At 38.7% G+C, this 18,005-nt stretch overlaps 1 protein-coding gene across 13 annotated transcripts in view; it reads right to left on the bottom strand.

The window, feature by feature from the left end:
- Positions 1–18,005, bottom strand: part of LOC108295996 (S phase cyclin A-associated protein in the endoplasmic reticulum) — a 232,553-nt gene that overhangs the window by 34,074 nt on the left and 180,474 nt on the right. For all 13 annotated transcript variants that reach the window (XM_017518368.2, XM_017518364.2, XM_017518366.2 and 10 more), the window contains 3 exons: positions 16,322–16,403; positions 14,718–14,870; positions 13,737–13,844 (listed from right to left, as the gene is read on the bottom strand). In XM_017518368.2, the coding sequence (XP_017373857.1) occupies positions 13,737–13,844; positions 14,718–14,870; positions 16,322–16,403 (343 nt within the window). The remainder of the gene's footprint in view (positions 1–13,736; positions 13,845–14,717; positions 14,871–16,321; positions 16,404–18,005) is intronic.

Genomic DNA, 18,005 nt, shown 5'->3' with positions numbered 1-18,005 from the left:
AAGTTCTCGTATTGTATTTTTCAGCTCCATCAATTCACTTATATTCCTTTCTATTTTGTCCATTTTCGTTAGCATTTCGTCAAATCTTTTTTCAATGTTCTTAGTTTCTTTGCATTGGATTGGAACATGTTCTTTTAGTTCACAGAAATTTCTTACTACCCACCTTCTGAAGTCTGATTCTGTCATTTCATCACACTCGTTCTCCATCCAACCTTTTCCCTTGCTGGTGAGGAGTTGTGATCCCTTTTAGGAGGAGAGGTGTTCTGGTTTCGGGTGTTTTCATCCTTTTTGCGCTGGTTTCTTCCCATCTTTATGGATTTATCCACCTGTCATCTTTGCAGTTGCTGGCTTTCAGATTGGGTCTCTGAGTGGACATTCTGTTTGTTGATGATGAGGTTATTTCTGTTTCTTGATTTTCCTTCTGACAATCTGGCCCCTCTGCTCTAGGTCTGCTGAGGTCCACTCCAGGCACTGCTTGCCTGGGGATCACCTGCAGCAGCTGCTTAACAGTAAGGGTTGTTACCAGTTTTCTTCTTCTGCTGTCCTTTTTCCAGAAGGATACCTGCCAAGTGTCAATTTCATCTCTCCTTTATGAGGTGGCTGTTTGGATACACAGGGGTCAGGGAGCTGCTTGAAGAGACGGTCTCTTCTTTATTGGAGCTCAAATGCTGAGCTGTGAGCTCCGTTGTTCATTCAGAGCTGCTGGGCAGGTACGTTTAGGTCTGCTGCAGCAGAACTCATAAACCGCTTTTTGTTCCCAGGTGCTCTGTCCCAGGGATTTAAGGCTTTATTTATGAGTTTCCATTATGCTGCTGCCTTTTTTTTTCCTTCAGAGCTGCCCTGCCCAGCAAGGAGGCAGCCTAGTCACTGTCTGCCTGTAGAGGCTTTGCTGAGCTGCTGTGGTCTCCGCCCAGCTGCCAAGTGATCTTCCCTGCAGTCCTCTTTATATGGGTGTAGTTAGAAGTGCCTCGGCAATGGTGGCTGGCCTCTGTTGGGGCGGAGTCTCTCTGCAGTGGCAGGTTGCCTTAGCAACAGCAGGCTGCCTCGGCAATGGCGGGCTGCCTCAGCATTGGCTGACTACCTCCTTAGCGGTGGGCTGCCTCGGTAATGGCAGACACCCCTCCCACACAGAGCAGGACCGCCCAGGTTCAGCTGCGCTTGCTGTGAAACTCTCAATCCAGAGAATTTCTGATTGCTGTTCTTTTGTGGGGGTGGGACCAGCTGAGCCTGATCGCCTGGCTCCCTGCCTCAGGGCCTTTTTTTTTTTTTAAGTTGGTGTTCCAGTCACCTGTTGAAGAGGCGCCAGGTCTGAGGATTTTCCCCTGCGGCAAGTCACTGAGCTGGCTTAAACTGTGGCACTGAGATTCGTGGCGCTTTTTTTGCCCTGGAATCTACTGTCCTGGTTCCCTGCTCAGTCCCCTTTTTAAACAGACGAATGGGCGACTTCCTGTGGCTCCAATCGCCAGCCAAAGGGGCACCCGGACTGGTGTATTTTGTACGGAGAACCGCTGCTCTGGGGCGCCGACAAAGCAGCTGCACGGGGCAAAGCAGCGGTGCGGGCCGGCGCCGTGCTGGCCGGAACAGCCGTGCTGGCGACCCGTGGAGCTCCTCCACCTGGGAATTTCCTAGTCTGTGGGCAATAAAAATGTGGCGTCCACTCACCCTCTGCGTTTTCACTGGGAGCTGCAATCCTGAGCTGTTCCTAAACGGCCATCTTGGATCGATCTCTACTATACTGATTTCTAATGCTGATATACTTTGTAACCTAAATATATTATTTTGAGAGAGAAAACTAAATTGCAGAATTGTGAAAATGCTGTTTGAATAAACTTTCTGATTTTCCTGAGAAAAGACATGCCTTCTCTGCCAATGACAAGAGAAGCCAAGATGACAAAATTATTATTACTAAAACTCAGGAACTCTGATCAGGAGTAGGCATTCTGTCGTCATCTATAAATGTCTAGTTGGAAGTTTAAATACTAGCCACTGAACTTCAAATAAATAATAAAGTCTTAAATAACATTTATAATCAATTATTTCTTAAGCAAAATTAAGAGAATGATCTAAATTAGGCAGGTAAAATGCCAAACTATAATTTATCCTCATTGTCAAGACAAACGTATTCCCACTCAAACTCTTATCAATAAATCTTTCATTTCCATTATATTTCCCACATGAAACTACCATATTATGAATTTCAAAACTACGTACATATAAAATTTCTATATAAAAAGTATATATTATGAAACTTTGAAAGCATATTCAAGTAGAGGCAGCTATGAGTTGTATAAATTGCCTCCTCATAACCTTGTTTCTGATCTTCGATTATCCAACTGAAAGAGAGGAGCTGGGGAATTACCATCATCATCGCTCCAGTTTTTAATACCACCCCCGTGGCCAAAATTCTGCAAGTCCTCACAACTGACATAAAAGTCAGATGAGAAAGCATCAACTTGTACTCTGTGGATGTAAAAAGTAGCCACAGTTCTACTCATTCCAAGTTAACAGGAACTGGAATCAGAGAGTAAGGATTTATGCATTTATAAAGCAGTATTGTTTACGTATATAACTTAACTTCTTAAAGGCAACAGGTAAGCTACAAATAACTAGCAACAACAGATTATAACTTTCAACACTGAAGCTATAGGCTAGAAACATTCCACTCTAGTCCTCAAATAGATACTCAAAGAGGAAAAATAGACTTTATTATAAGTACACTATAAAATTAGGCAACCACAGTAATGCAGACTAAAAAAAATAGCGTATTATAGTATATATGTTCCAAGGATATGTGCAGAGAAACACAGTTGAAAGAGCTTTTCATATTTGTATTAGTTTAACAGTATTATGAGAGCTGTCTAGGAGTCAAGAAAAGAAGTTTAAACTACTTTAAGTTCCTAAGATGCATTTATTACCTATTTTAGCGTTTTAACTAACTGTTTAAGATTCATAGAAAGAAACTTCATATAGCTGTAATTTGCCAACCTGCCTGCAAACTGCAAAAACCATAAGAAATTTGAATTTATGTTTCTGATCCTAAATCACTGATTAATAATATCTCCAAAACTGAATGTAACGGAAAAAAAAAAAAAACATGGAAAAATGACTGTAATTATTAGCAGCAAAAGTGAAAAGGTCATATAGCATTGAAGCAGCATGATGGATAAATATAACTGAATATTTCAAATTATAAATACCAGGTAAAAAGCATGCTAAAATAATCAACTTTAGATATGAAAAACAGATATATCCAACAAAACTTGTAAACCAAGGCTCATAAATTAATATCCTGAGACTTAAACGTATCTATCTTGTCCTTTAGCACATCAGTGATCAAGGCTGGAGGATTCCAATTAAAGCATTTACTCCATGGTATGCAGGAGAAAAGCATTAGTTCCACAGAGTAGGGGGTGAGAAATGTTACTTTTTCCAAAGTTAATTAAGGCTTGGTTACTTGGTAAGAGTAAGGAGAAAAGAGTTTAAAGTAAATTTGATTTCTTTCCCACCAAAAAACTCTGGTGATGGAAGGAGAAAAGTAAAAAAAATAAGTTGCGTCTTCATATGGTTTGGCTCTGTGTCCCCACCCAAATCTCATGTCGAATTGTAATTCCCAATGTTCAGGGAGGGACCTGGTGGGAGGTGATTGGATCATGGGGGTGGATTTTCCCCTTGCTGTTCTCATGATAGTGAGTTTTCATGAGATCTGATTGTTTAAAAGTGAGCAGCACATCCCCCTTGACTCTCTCCTGCTCCACACAGTAAGATGTGCTTGTTTCCCCTTCCCCTACCACGATTGTAAGTTTCCTGAGGCCTCCCAGCCATGCTTCCTGTAACAGCTTGCAGAACTGTGAGTTGACTAAACCTCTTTTTCTCATAAATTATCCAGTCCAAGGTGGTTCTTTATAGCAGTGTGAGAATTGACTAACACAGCAGGAGAGAGAAGTATGTTAACTAAGTAGGAATAATGCCAAAAGAGACTCTCTCCAGCACTCCCTAGCACCTTATGGGGTGTCATGCTCTGTAGTGAGGAAGGGGCCCTTTGGTTCAGCTCTTCCAAGATGCTCTCAGTTCCTAAGTGATATGGACCCTGTGGTAAAAGCGCGGAGGCCTGCCAGGGGCCAAAAATGAAGGTTATGGAAAAAAACTCTGAGATATGTAAACAGAGTAATGAGGAAAGGTAAACAAGGGATTCACACCAAAGATCAGAAAATACAGAAGACATAGCAAGATCCTAAGTCTTCCTACTCATAGTGGGGTCATGTAAGACCAGTGGTCCTCAACATTTTTGGCACCCAGAACCAGTTTCGTGGAAGACAATTTTTCCAGAGATGGTCAGGAAGTTAGCAGGGACGGTTTCAGGATGAAACTGTTCCACTTCCACCTGACGTCATAAGGCATGAGATTCTCATAAGGAGTATGCAACCTAAATACCTTGCACGCACAGTTCACGATAGAGTTCACACACCTGTAAGAAATTCTAATGCTGCCACTCACCTGATAGGAGGTGGAACTCAGGTGGTATGCTCACTTGCCCACTGCCAACCTCCTGCTGTGCAGCCCAGTTTCTAACTGGCCACAGGCGGGTACCAGTCTGATGTAAGCCACATTCTACCTTAAGGACTAAGCAAGGTATGTAATTCTTTTGGTCAGCTTGGGCAGCTATAATAGAATACCACAGATGAGGCAGCTTAAACCACAAACATTTATTTCTCACAGTTCTGATGAGACTGAATGTCTGAGATCAGGGTGCTAGCACAGTTGGTTTCTGGTGAGGGCCCTTTTCCTCTTTTCCTCACATGGATGCCTTCTTGGCGCATCGTCACATGGCAGGGAACAAGAGAAAAAGGGCAAGCTCTCCGGTGGCTTTCTTATACAGGCACTAATCTGATCATGAGGGCTTCACCCTTATGACCTAATTACCTCCCAAAGTCTTCATTTCCAAACATGATTACATCTGGAATCCAGGCTTCAACATATAAATTTTGGGAGGACACATTCAGCACCATAATAGAGAAAGAACATTTTTACTCAAAAGAGGCTGGGCTCTAACTAAAGAAAACTGTTTAAGTCACTGGATCAAACTAAAGTTTTAAAAACAAAAACAAAAAACTGTTGGCCAGGCGAGGTAGCTCATGCTTGAAATCCTAGCACTTTGGGAGGCCAAGGTGGATGGATCGCCTGAGGTACGGAGTTCAAGACCAGCCTGACCAACAAAATGAAACCTTGTCTCTACTAAAAAATACAAAAATTAGCCAGGCGTGGTGGCAGGCACCTGTAGTCCCAGCTACTTGGGAGGCTGAGACAGAAGAATTGCTTGAACCTGGGAGGTGGAGGCTGCAGTGAGCTGACATCGCACCATTGCACTCCAGCCANAAAAAAAAAAAAAAAAAAAAAAAAAAAAAAAACTGTTTAAATCTTTTTCCTTGAACTAATAAGTAGAAGCTAAAAATTTTCCTTGAACTAAATAAAGATCAATAAATCAGCCACAGATATAGAGCCACATATTCTCTGCACATCCAAGTTACTGTGTGAAAACTTAGAATATATATAATTAGCCATATATGTGTGTACATTATATACTGAATGCATATACATTTTCTCTCACACACACACACACACACACACACACACAATTTTTCTCATATTATTAAGGAGAAAATCAAGTCAATGGAAGCTATGCCTTTAAAGAAAGGGTAATATGTTTTAAAATCATTTCTCAAATTGTCTTAAACTTACTAACCCTACTGAGGTATTAGATGGTTAAAAAAAAAAACAGGATTTATTTTAAATTACTTCTAGTTTGTAAATTTGACTGGATTTCCTGTTGAAAGGGAAATAAGATGTTTCATAATATGATTATAAAAAGACAGCGAATATTTTTTCTACAAAGGCAACCAAGGTGAGGAAATAAATGAGTCTATAAGGAATTATCTTTTCTTTTCCCAGACTATCATAATTTTGGGAACTATCTTGTCACTTCTTCTTTCTATCTCAATGCCAGGCAAACCCTGGCCAAAACAGTCAGCTTACATTTTATTAAATACAGTGATGTCTTTATGATTTTGCTAATTTAAAATTTCTTTATTTTCCTAATTTAAAATTTATTTTCTCTTCAATCACCTAACTGGATTATATTGCCCATGGAAGTTAATAATGTTATTTATAGAATCACATGTGGCTGTAAACATCCAAAAAATTATAGTTAACTTAAGATCCTTCACGAAGGCCCTATTTATACCTTTCAGGAATCAAATGAAAATTAACTTATTATTTTTTTCTTTAAGTATACAGGGTAACAGACAGAGTTTATGCAATTTACATGCTTTTAAAGCTAACAAATCTCACAAACACTGAAATACATTGATTAAAAATGAAAAAAAAAAAACCTTTTTATATTCATTCTACATATGCAATTACATGTACTTCAAGCAACTTCTACCAAAAATACCAACAGCTTCTTTAGTTTGAAAACAGGACCACAAAAATTTCAAGTACTAAAAATAATACTTCATTGATTTCTTTAGCAATGCATGTAAAAAGTTAAATTTTAGAATGTATTTAAAATTAGTACTCATTTTTGACCTTTAAAAACCAATTTTTTAATCATTTGAATTCTAAGATGAATGAGGGAAAAAAAAATCAAACATACTTCAAATATAGTTCCTTTTGTTAAGTCTCAAGAAACATTAAAAAAAGTGCCCAGTCAAATTACAATAAGAACACAAAACAATAGAGCTTTCTTACTCAGCATCTACCTATTATGTTTAACGGGCTTAAAGCAAAATGTGTCAAAGATCAATAGTAAGTTATCTGAGATGCTAAGTTCATAAAGTCAAAGGTACAATTTTATTAGGTCAAAGGTAATATAAATAAAATCTTATATGTCAAAGAAGAAAGGTCATAGACATCATAGCTGACAAGTAATAACTTTAAGTAGAACAAGTATGTTTACTATAGATACCCTCATTGATTAAAAAATAAAACTTCCATGAGAATAATAGAAAATAGCCTTTCCATATCACATAATTCATACGCTATATTGTACACTTGTTTTCAGGACGAAGAGGCTATAACCAAGAATAACAACATGAATTAACTAAGAACTTTAAGAAAATTTAATTCCTTCAAACTGAAACAGTACACAAAATGAACACATCAATCAAATCTCAAACCATAATGGCTAAACGTCAGACTGCTATGATGGCTACAAAAATCAGACAATATTGCACATTTTTCTTCCGAAGTGCATGAATCCTATTATTTCCTTCTAACCTTTTCTCATTGAAATAAAAATGGGTGAAATTTATATTTTAGTGCACATAATACCATATCACCGAAAAATTAAGTATTTTGTTATAAATAATATTTTTAGTTGTTTTATTAAGGGAAATTAATTACACATGATTTTTTTGTGTGTGTGACAGAGTTTTGCTCTTATCACCCATGCTGGAGTGCAATGGCACAACCTCAGCTCACTGCAACCTCCGCCTCCGAGGTTCAGCAATTCTCCTGCCTCAGCCCTGCAAGTAGCTCAGATTACAGGTGCACACCACCACACCTGGCTAATTTTTGTATTTTTAGTAGAGACGGGGTTTTACCAAGTCGGCCAGAGTGGTCTCCTGGCCGACAGGTGATCTACTTGCCTCGACTTTCCAAAGGGCTGGGATTACAGGCATGAGCCACCGTGCCTGGCCCCAAATAATTTTTATAAAGGAAAGAATATACTTTACAATGGAAATTACTACAAGTAATTGAAGCAATTAAGGAATTTTTTTCAAAGTAGAATACACAAATACATGACTGTAGTTCTAAACAGGAAACTCAAGTAGAAAACGGGGGTAATCATGAAAGATTTAAGTAATAAAAAACTCCATACTATTCCATCTTAAAATATTCATACAATATGAGTAAAAGGCAGAAAATTATTTGAGGTAAACTAGATTATTAGTTCCATGTTCATTTCACTTGTATTAAAAGTACCTAGAATTTACAAAGGTGAAATTGAGAGGTCTACTCTGATGATGCCTTCAAGCCACTCTATATAAACTTTCCATTTCAATTCAACTAAATGGGCATTTATAAAGAACAACTGTATGTCAAGCATTATATCAAACATCAACATACAGGGCTCAAACCCTGAAGACTTAATTCTAGCTACCGTGAACTGGCTTGTACTGGACTAATCTTCTAAACGCCAAAAGTTGCACAAAATACACAAAGCAACGATTTGAATGGAACAAATGCCAACACAGACAGGACTTGAAAGACAATGATGCCTAAAAAAAGGGAAGCACATAAAATTAGCCGTACATTCGTTCTGGATACTTCCTTCAGGGTTTATGCCAATTTTTGGCATGGGAGAATAGTGCAAGCGGAAAGCAGCAGTCTTAGTGAGCTGAGGAGACACAATCTGGAGTTTAGAGCCATCAAAGTGGTTAAAACTCGAGAGGCAAAATTCCTCCAAGGGAAAAAAATCACCGAAAAGTGAGCTCAGACTAGACATGGTGGCCCATACCTGTAATCCTAGCACTTTGGGAAGTCGAGGTGGGAGGATCACCTGAGCTCAGGAGTTTGAGGCCAACATGGTGAGACGCCATCTCTACTAAAAACACAAAAAATTAGCCAGGCATGGTGGTATGTACCTGTGGTCATAGTTACTCGGGAGACTGAGGCCTAAGAATCACTTGAACCCGAGAGGCGGAGGTTGCAGTGAGCCGAAATCATGCCACTGCACTCCAGCCTGGGTGACAGAGTAAGACTCTGCCTCAAAAAAACCAAAAAACAAAAAGTGAGCTCAAATAAAGGTGTGCAATTTACCACCCCCCCATCCAAACACTAGTCATATCCAGAAACCCAGGTGAAAACAGCTGCTTCAATTCCTCTAGCTTAGATAAAATTTATTAGGAAACAAACCACAGAATTCCCTTTGATATAGTTTGAATATTTGTCCCTGCCCAAGTCTCATGTTGAAATGTAATCCCCAGTGTAAAAGGTGGGCCTCGTAGGAGGTGACTGAATCAGGGGTGGGTTTCTTATGAATGGTTTAGCACCATCCACATGATGCTGTCCCCATGATAGTGAATGAGTTCTTGCGAGATCTGGTCATTTGAAAGTATGTGGCACCTCCTTCTCTCTGCTGTCTTGCCCCTGCTTCCACCGTGTGACACATCTCCTTCCCCTTTGCCTTCCATCATGACTAGAAGCTTCCTGAGGCCTCCCCAAAAGTAGATGCTACTATGCTTCCTCCACAGCTTGCAGAACCATAAGCCAATTAAATCTGTTTTCTCAGAAATTACCCGGTCTCAGGTATTTCTTTATAGCAATGCAAGAACAGCCTCCTTCCTGACAGTATGCAATACATACCAAAGCCTCAACTCCTTCAACTTTCTCCAAAATCACTGGGCACTTGGCACAAGCCAAATACTACGAATCCTTTCAAATACATTCTTACTGAAAAGTTCCACAACTCCTCATGGTGTGTGTTTCCTTTTTTTTTTTTTTTTTTTTTTTTTTTTTTTTTTTTTTTTTTTTTTTTTTTTTTTTTTTTTTTTCTTTCTAACTTTTAGGTTCAGGGGTTACATGTGCAGATTTGTTACATGGGTAAACTGCATGTCACAGGGGTTTGGTACACAGATTACATTGTCACCCAGGTAATGAGCATAGTACCCTATAGGTAGTTTTTCAAGGCTTCCTTCCTGCTACCCTCACCCACGAGCAGGCTGCAGTGTCTCTTGTTCCCTTGTGTCCATATGTAGTCAATGTTTAGATACCATTTATAGGTAAGGACATACAGTATTTGGTGTTTTATTTCTGAATTAATTCACTTAGCATAATGGCCTCAAGTTCTAACCATGCTGCTGCAAAGGACATGATTTTATTCTTTTCATGACTGTAGTATCCCATGGTATATATGTACCACATTTTATTTATCCAATCTACTGCTAATGGGTATCTAGGTTGCTTCTATGTCTACGCTATTGTGGATAGTGCTGCAATCAACACAGGAGTGCACGTGTCTTTTTGGCAGAAAGATTATATTCTTTAGGGTATGTACCCATAAAGGGACTGTTGGGTCCAAAGGTAGTTCCATTTTAAGTTGAGAAATCTCCAAACTGCTTTCTACAGTGATGGAATTAATTTACATTCCCACCAGAAGCATTCCTTTTTTTCTGCAATCTCACCAACATCTGATCTTTTTTCACTTTTTAATAAGCCATTCTGACTGGTATGAGATAATATCTCATTGTGGTTTTCATTTGCATTTTTCTAATGATTAGTGATGTTGAGCATTTTTTCATATGATTGCTGGCCACCTGTACGGCTTTTATTGAGAAGTGCCTGTTCTTGTCCTTTGCCCACTTTTTAATGGGGGTGCTGGGTTTTTTTCTTATAAATTTAAGTTCCTTATAGATTCTGGATATTAGGCCTTTGTCAGACAGATGGATGGCAAAAATTTTTCCCCACTCCGAAGGTTGCCTCTTTGCTCTAATGATAGCTTCTTTCGTTGTGCAGAACCTCTTTAGTTTAATTAGGTCCCATCTGTCAATTTTTGGTTTTGTTGCAATTGCTTTTGGCATCTTCATCATGAAATCTTTGCCAGGTCCTATTTCCAGAGTGGTATTTCCTAGGTTATCTTCCAGGGCTTTTATAGTTTGAAGTTTTACATTGAAGTCTTCAATCCATTTTGAGTTGGCTTTTGTGTATGGTGAAAGGAGGGGTCCAGTTTCAATCTTCTGCATATGGCTAGCAAGTTATCTTAGCACCATTAATTGAATAGGAAATCCTTTACTCATTGCTTATTGTTGTCAACTTTGTCGAAAATCAGACGGTTTTGTGGTTTTACTTCTGGGTTCTCTAACTTGCTCTACTGGTCTATGTGTCTGTTTTTGTACCAGTACCATGCCGTTTTTGTTACTGCAGCCCTGTAGCATAGTTTGAAGTTGGATAATGTGATGCATATCGGCTTTCTCCTTTTTGCTTAGGATTGCTATGGCTACCGGGCCTATTTTGTTATTGTTGTTGTTCCATATAAATTTTAGAATAGTTTTTCTCTAATTCTGAGAAGAATGTCATTGGTGGTTTGACAGGAATAGCACTGAATCTGTAAATTGCTTTAGGCCATACGGTTGTGTTAACAATACTGACTCTTCCTATCCATGACGGTGGAACATCTTTGCATTTGTGTTATCTCTGTTATCTTTGAGCAGTTTTGTAATTCTCATCTATAGCGATCTTCCACCTCCCTATTTAGCTGTATTCCTAGGTGTTTTATTCTTTTTGTAGCTATTTTGAATGGGACTGAGTTCTTGACTTGGCTCTCAGCTTTGACGTTGTTGCTGTGTAGAAATGCTACTGACTTACATACATTCATTTTGTGTCCTGAAACTTTACTGAAGTTATTTATCAGATCTAGGAGATTTTCAGCAGACCTTTTGGGGGTTTCCAGGTATAGAATTATATAATCTGCAAAGAGAGACAGTTTCACATTCTCTCTTCCTATTTGAATGCCTCTGATCCTTTCTCCTGCCCGACTGCTCTGGCCAGGTCTTACAATACTATGTTGAATAGGAGTGGTGAGAGTGGGCATCCTCGTCTCGTTCCAGTTCTCAAGGGGAATGCTTCTAGCTTTTGCCCCTTCAGTATGATGTTGGCTGTGGGTCTGTCATAGATGGCTCTTATTATTTTCAGCTATGTTCCTTCAATTCCTAGTTTGTTGAGGGTTTTTAACATGAAGGGATGTTCCTTTCATCTTTGAAATTACTGTTCTTTGGATGGGGCATTTTGTTTTTATATTCTTTGATGCCTTTGAGGGTTTGACTGCAGCATACACCATACACTGCGTTCAGTGGACTGGCATTGTTTCTGGATGATTTCAGCAGTGCCGGGCTACATGCCCTTGGGGGCTGAGACCAGGTTCACGGCTTTCCTCTTTGGCAGCTTAAGGTTAAGCACTTGCTGCACTGGAGTGGCTAAGGTGTTCCTGGTCCATTGGCAGCAACACTTCAATGGGAGGTGCTGGCAAAATCACTTCATTAGCACAGTGGTAACAGGTCCAAGTGCACAGGCTAGCATGGCAGGTTCCGTGTGCATGTAGTTGCAGCTGGCAGAGTGTGACAACATGTATTCAACCGGCGGTGGTAGGGCAGTGGCAACACAGTCCACACCTGCACCAGTTAGAAGCAGGGTGGCAGAGTCCATGCAGCTGCCACAAAGTGGTGGGGAGAGGCTGTGGGCAGTTGCATGCCAGCAGGGGCCCAACTGCAGAAGCTCTCCAATGGTCAGGCTGGGTCTCCTGGGGCAGGAGCTATAGTAGCAGCTGCCTGGAAGCACCAAGTTCGGGCATCCAAGGCTGCACTGCAAGAAGGCACAGCCAGGCAGGGACGCTGGGAGATCAGATCAGGGTACTCAGATTATACTGGCCCTGTCCCATTGTCAAGATAGCCCTGCTGCATGCAGGTCTGACAGACAACAATAGCCAAAGCCACCTAGAGGAACACAGGGAGACTTGGGGGTTGGACATCTCTGGCTGCCCGCCACAGAAGCTCTTCTTGTGTCAAACCCTCTGGGCTCTTCACAAGCTGAGTCCCATCCCTGCCACCTCTCTGAGCAATTCTCCCTGTCAGCTCAAATGTCCATGGGGGTCATGAGGTCTCCTGCAGCTAGGATTCCAGAGGTCTGTGGTGAAAGTGGGCCACTCCTCACTTAGTTAACTGCCTCTTCCTCAGGAGAGTCCCAGCGCTCTGCAAAGCCAGACAGGGTAACCAGCTTTCTCCTCCAGCTTCAGCCCAGGGTGTGCCCTCCCTCCCTCTACTCTCAATGCCTTCCTTAGGAAGATCTGCTCGGAATGTGCCAGCCTTCTTGGTGGTCTGTTATCTCGGTGGGAGGCGCTCTTCCTGGCTGCATCTAGTCAGCCATCTTGGCTCTTCCTGTTTTCCCTTCTTTCAACAAGTCACTAAACCAAATATTACTCAAATACAGATGTGTTCTTATGATGGTACATAGGAGGGCACTGACATAACACTAGGAAAAGTAAGCACAACTTCATATAAATAATAGGTATCAGTTGCACAGAATTAAGCATCAATGCAAGAAGTCAGACACAAAAGAGTACATACTGTATAATACCACTCACACGAAATTCAAGAACAGGCAAGACTAAATGATGATGCAAAAATGCAAATTTCCTATTCTTGAGTAGTCTTGGAAATCTACTATAATAGGACAACAAATTAGTAGATTATCTAGCTATGTCAGCAAGTTTAAAAAAAAAAGTTAAATGAAAAATATTCATATACATATTTATACAAATCTAAATTCCATGTTGACAATGATTATGTGAGAAGGAATAATGAATTTCCAAAAGCTTCTCAATGGTATACTGATCCAAAATTATCCTCTTAAGTGAAATTTACATGGTTAACTGTTTTCCAAGAAGCCTGGTATGCCATTGAGTAATTATTTTCCTGCATTATTAAAATATCAATATACCACAACCTTTCCTTAAATTGAAATTATGTAAATAACAGTATTAAATTCTTGTTTCTATATTTCTTGTTAAATTAATATGCATACTAAAACAATAAGACATTTGTAGACTATATTGTAGTAGCTATTAAGTGCTAAATATAGTTTTAAATAATCATAGAAATAAATACAAAACATGGAACTCTTTATAATAAAACAGCACATATTGGGTACTCAATAAACAACTGTAAATGAACAAAAATAAAGTTTACCACTTCTTCATCTGAAAGTTCACGCCCCTGGATGCTGCTATTCTCTCTCACAGCTTGCTGGTGTTTTCTCCCTTTAATATGGCTAAAAAGATATACCTCTGAAGAGATCTAAAAGCATAAAATCAAAGCAATGTAATCAATTTAACATTACATGGATTGTAAATATTACACATTTAATCCAGTATGCATGAGTTGAAATCACTCTAGCATTTACATATTAGTCTTAAAAATAGTTTCTCAGAACATAATTCTGAGAATCCTCTAGAAGACAAATGGATTTAAAAAAAAAAAAAAAAAAAAAAGGCATGTTATAGCCACCCTAATAGGAAATTATTTCCTCTAAGTTTGAAGTTTCAAGTCTCAGCCGTAAAAATATTACTTTTTTTTTTTTTTTTAGATCTAGCACCCCAAAAATACTGACTTGGGCTGTCACATTAAGCAAGCAATCATCCATTTTAATAGTAACTGCATTCTTTAGCACGTTGTAGTACTATTTCAAAATGCTGGTGTTTGTACCACTTTTCATTCAGAATCATGAAAGAAATTCATGTCACTCAGCAGATGCCTTAGCATGAGTTTTATTTTATTTTTTTGAAACAGAGTCTTGCTTTGTCGCCCAGGCTGGAGTGCAGTGGTGCAATCTTGGTTCACTGCAACCTCTGCCTCCGGGGTTAAAAGGATTCTCATGCCTCCGTCTCCTGAGTAGCTGGGATTACAGGCACGCGCCACCATGCCCAGCTATTTTTTTTGTATTTTTAGAAGAGACGGGGTTTTGCCATGTTGGCGAGGCTGGTTTCGAACTCCTGGCCTCAAGTGATCTGCCCACCTCAGTCTCCCAAAGTGCTGAGATTACAGCCATGAGCCGCCACACCTGGCCTGCCTTAGCATGAGTTTTAAAAGACTGGAAGAATAAATTTCCATGGTTTCATAAACTTTATAGTAGTAAATTATATCATTATCATATTGATAATAACAACCTACCAGGGCATTGCAGAGAGAGCACTGCTTCTTTCTTTCATATGGGGTCAGTTTGGGGGCATAATCAGTATTTGCATGTCGCCCACTGCTTAGCTCAGCAGCTTTTTCTTTTCTTTGTTCAATCTGTTCCATGTGCCTTCGAATACTTTCATCATGCTGTAGATGAAGTCAAAGTGCAAGAATTTCAAAAATCATTCAAATTATGGTGAGAACTCAGAAAAATAATATTTCCATTAAAACTTCAAAAATAATAAGAGAGTGTCATTTCTATGTCAACTTACACACTGAAGACAAAGCTTTACACAAAGCCCTTTAATATCACCCACATGAACAGTAATGTTTATTGAAGTGTGCTCCAGGAGATATTAACAGGTGTTTTGCAGAACAGGTTCCGTGGTCAAATACATTTGGAAAACAATAAGCTGAAGCTAAACAGGTTTTTAACACAGAACTTTACAGAGCCTCCAGTAGGTCACTGTGATCATGACTCAATACTCCTAGCTTTTAGTAAGCATCGCCTTACAAATTATTTGCCAACAACATATTTTTGAGAACCACTTCCTGGAACCCACCATGGGAAATATTAACCTATAGGTAAATCACATGCTTATCCACAAAGCGGGCAAAGACCATCATGACCAAAATTATAAACCTACTCCATTTTTATATCTCCAGTGACAATCCTGGGGGCAAAAACACTATTTCAGACCTTTGTCCTTATGCTCATCTACTTCACATGGCTAGGATGGCATCCCACCTACCTATCCATTTTACTCAACCTCCTTTCAAGACCTAGCTCAGGAACTGTTCTTTAAAATCACTTCCCTGACCTCTGATACTCCTCATGATTTAAGTGTCCTCATCTGTGCTTTCACAGCATTTCATGTATGCCTCTATCTTTGTGGAGGTTATGTACTTAGCATCTGAATCTCAACTACATGAAGAGTTTCTTAAAATTCAGAGCCATGCCTTAACTTATCTCTGCATTCCCCTGCCTACCACAAGGCTCAATAAATATTTGCTACAATAAATTTAAATGAATGATAAATTTCTAGAACTATACAAATAGTAAAATATGGTCTTCTACCTTAAGGCTTTTACTATCCCTGTGAGGAGCCAGCATGTAAATAACTGTGATATAATATAAAACATTCATACTATTAGAGACTCCCTACAGGTTGTAGTAATGCTGAAAATTTTCTAGAAAATATCAGTTTATCACAACCTCCCAAGCTACAATTATGCAATTCATAAGCACTGAAATCAAGTGAAGCAAATTATAAGAAACATCTTTTAATTTACTTTTGAGTTATTAAAACCTATGAATATAAAAGGTCTATCATTAATGCCTTCAAGTCATTAATAAATTGCTTAGTGAGAACAGGAAATGTTAAAATTCCTTTAGTTTTTTTTTCTCAATGGCTCTACCATATCAAGTAAACTTAGTTTCCAGATATTGAATTAGAAATGGTCATATGCAAATCACATAAGCTTTGTTGTGCAAAGATTAAGAATACAAATTAATTCCATTTCTGTTCTATAAAATTTTGATCTCATGTTCCACTGTAAGCTCTAAATTTCAAATTAAAAATACGTAATATCCTTACCTTGAGCTGAATTTTTTTCTGTAGCTCTTCCATAGCTTCTTGTTGAGCGGCTGTGAGTGCTGCCAATCGTTCTTCCCTGTCTCTGTAAGAAGGCAGTAAAAATTATAAACTCAACTGCTTAAAGTAACAAATTTCATGAGGTTCAAAAATACAGTTAGGACACATAGGCTTATATAGTCAAAAAGGTTATTTAAATATATATATATATATATATATACGTATTTAAGAGTGCCTACTAAGTCTTAGATATATTGCTAATTAAAAGTCTGGGAAACAATAGAGATTATCAGTTATGAAATGGGTTTACATATTAGCTCAAAGACTCTCATTTAAAGATGGCAGGTTGAAAACTATATTTATCTCTATTGCCTTCCAAAAACTCAATTAAAAACACAAGAAAGGAATAGAAAAGGCATAAACTCACAAAGACAATTAAAGTAGAAGAGGAAATAAACACAGAAAATGGACATCAATATTTTTAAAACTAAGAAGCAATCCTAAGAAAACTGAGATCTAAGCTTTCAGAGGGAAACTAATAAACAAGGTAATTCTACTAGCAAAATTTCATAAAAGCTCAGAAACTGAATAAACTATTCACTTATAAAGGAAGGGATGAAGATTGAGGATAAAAATAGCCAGACTGGGAAAGCCTTAAAAAACAGCAAGTCTCCAAATCAACCCCTCTGGCAGAAGATGAAGAGATTACACCCTAGAGGGGCTGAACAAAAAGACCTGCATTCAACACAGAAGGCAAATTGAAGGTGAGATAATATACTGAAAACAGAAAGTTTAAGTGAAAATCTACCTACTGAAATGATGAGACAAGTAGCATCCTTCAACTTTTTTTTTTTATATTATTGTACTTTAAGTTCTGGGGTACATACGTAGATCTTGCAGGATTGCTGCATTGGTACACACATGCCATGGTGGTTTGCTGTCTCCATCCCCCACCATCACTGACATCAGCCATTTCTCCCAGTGTTATCCCTCCTGAACCTCCCCGCTCCCAGCTGTACCTCCCCTAGCCCCTAGCTCCCCAATATACCAGTGTGTTATGTTCCCCTCCCTGTGCCCATATGTTCTCATTGTTCAACACAAACTCATACAGCATGCATGGCCAGCTTTACATACTGCTCCCTTCATGTATCCCAGAGCTTAAAGTGTAATAAATTTTTAAAAAGTAAAAAAAATTTTTTTAAAAGAAGCAAACTGTTGGTACACACACACGCGAAATGTAATAAATATATTTTCTCTTTTATTCTCCTAGATCTTTTAAAAATATAGGACTGTATAAAATAATTATAAGACTGCATTGTTTCATTTATGACCTATATATGTAAGATATGTGAAAATAGTAACACAAGGGGAAGAGGACATAGAACTTTGGTACAAAGTTGTTCTATTTTAACAAAATTCATTTAGTTTTATTCTGAAGTAGAATGTAAGTCAAGATAAATACTATAATCCAAAAAGCAACTATGAAACAAGTAACTGAAATAATATAGGTTTAAGTAGTTTACAGATTCAACGCTATCCCCATCAAGCTACCAATGACCTTCTTTGCAGAACTGGAAAAAACCACCTTAAACTTCATATGGAACCAAAAGAGAGCCCGCATAGCCAAGTCAATTCTAAGCAAAAAGAACAAAGCGGGGGGGCATCACACTACCAGACTTCAAACTAT

This window comes from Cebus imitator, unplaced genomic scaffold (genome assembly GCF_001604975.1).
Source record: "Cebus imitator isolate Cc_AM_T3 unplaced genomic scaffold, Cebus_imitator-1.0 Scaffold675, whole genome shotgun sequence".
NCBI lineage: Eukaryota > Metazoa > Chordata > Mammalia > Primates > Cebidae > Cebus > Cebus imitator.
The sequence above is the reverse complement of the archived record's forward strand: the minus strand, read 5'-3'. Positions and strand labels throughout refer to the sequence as shown.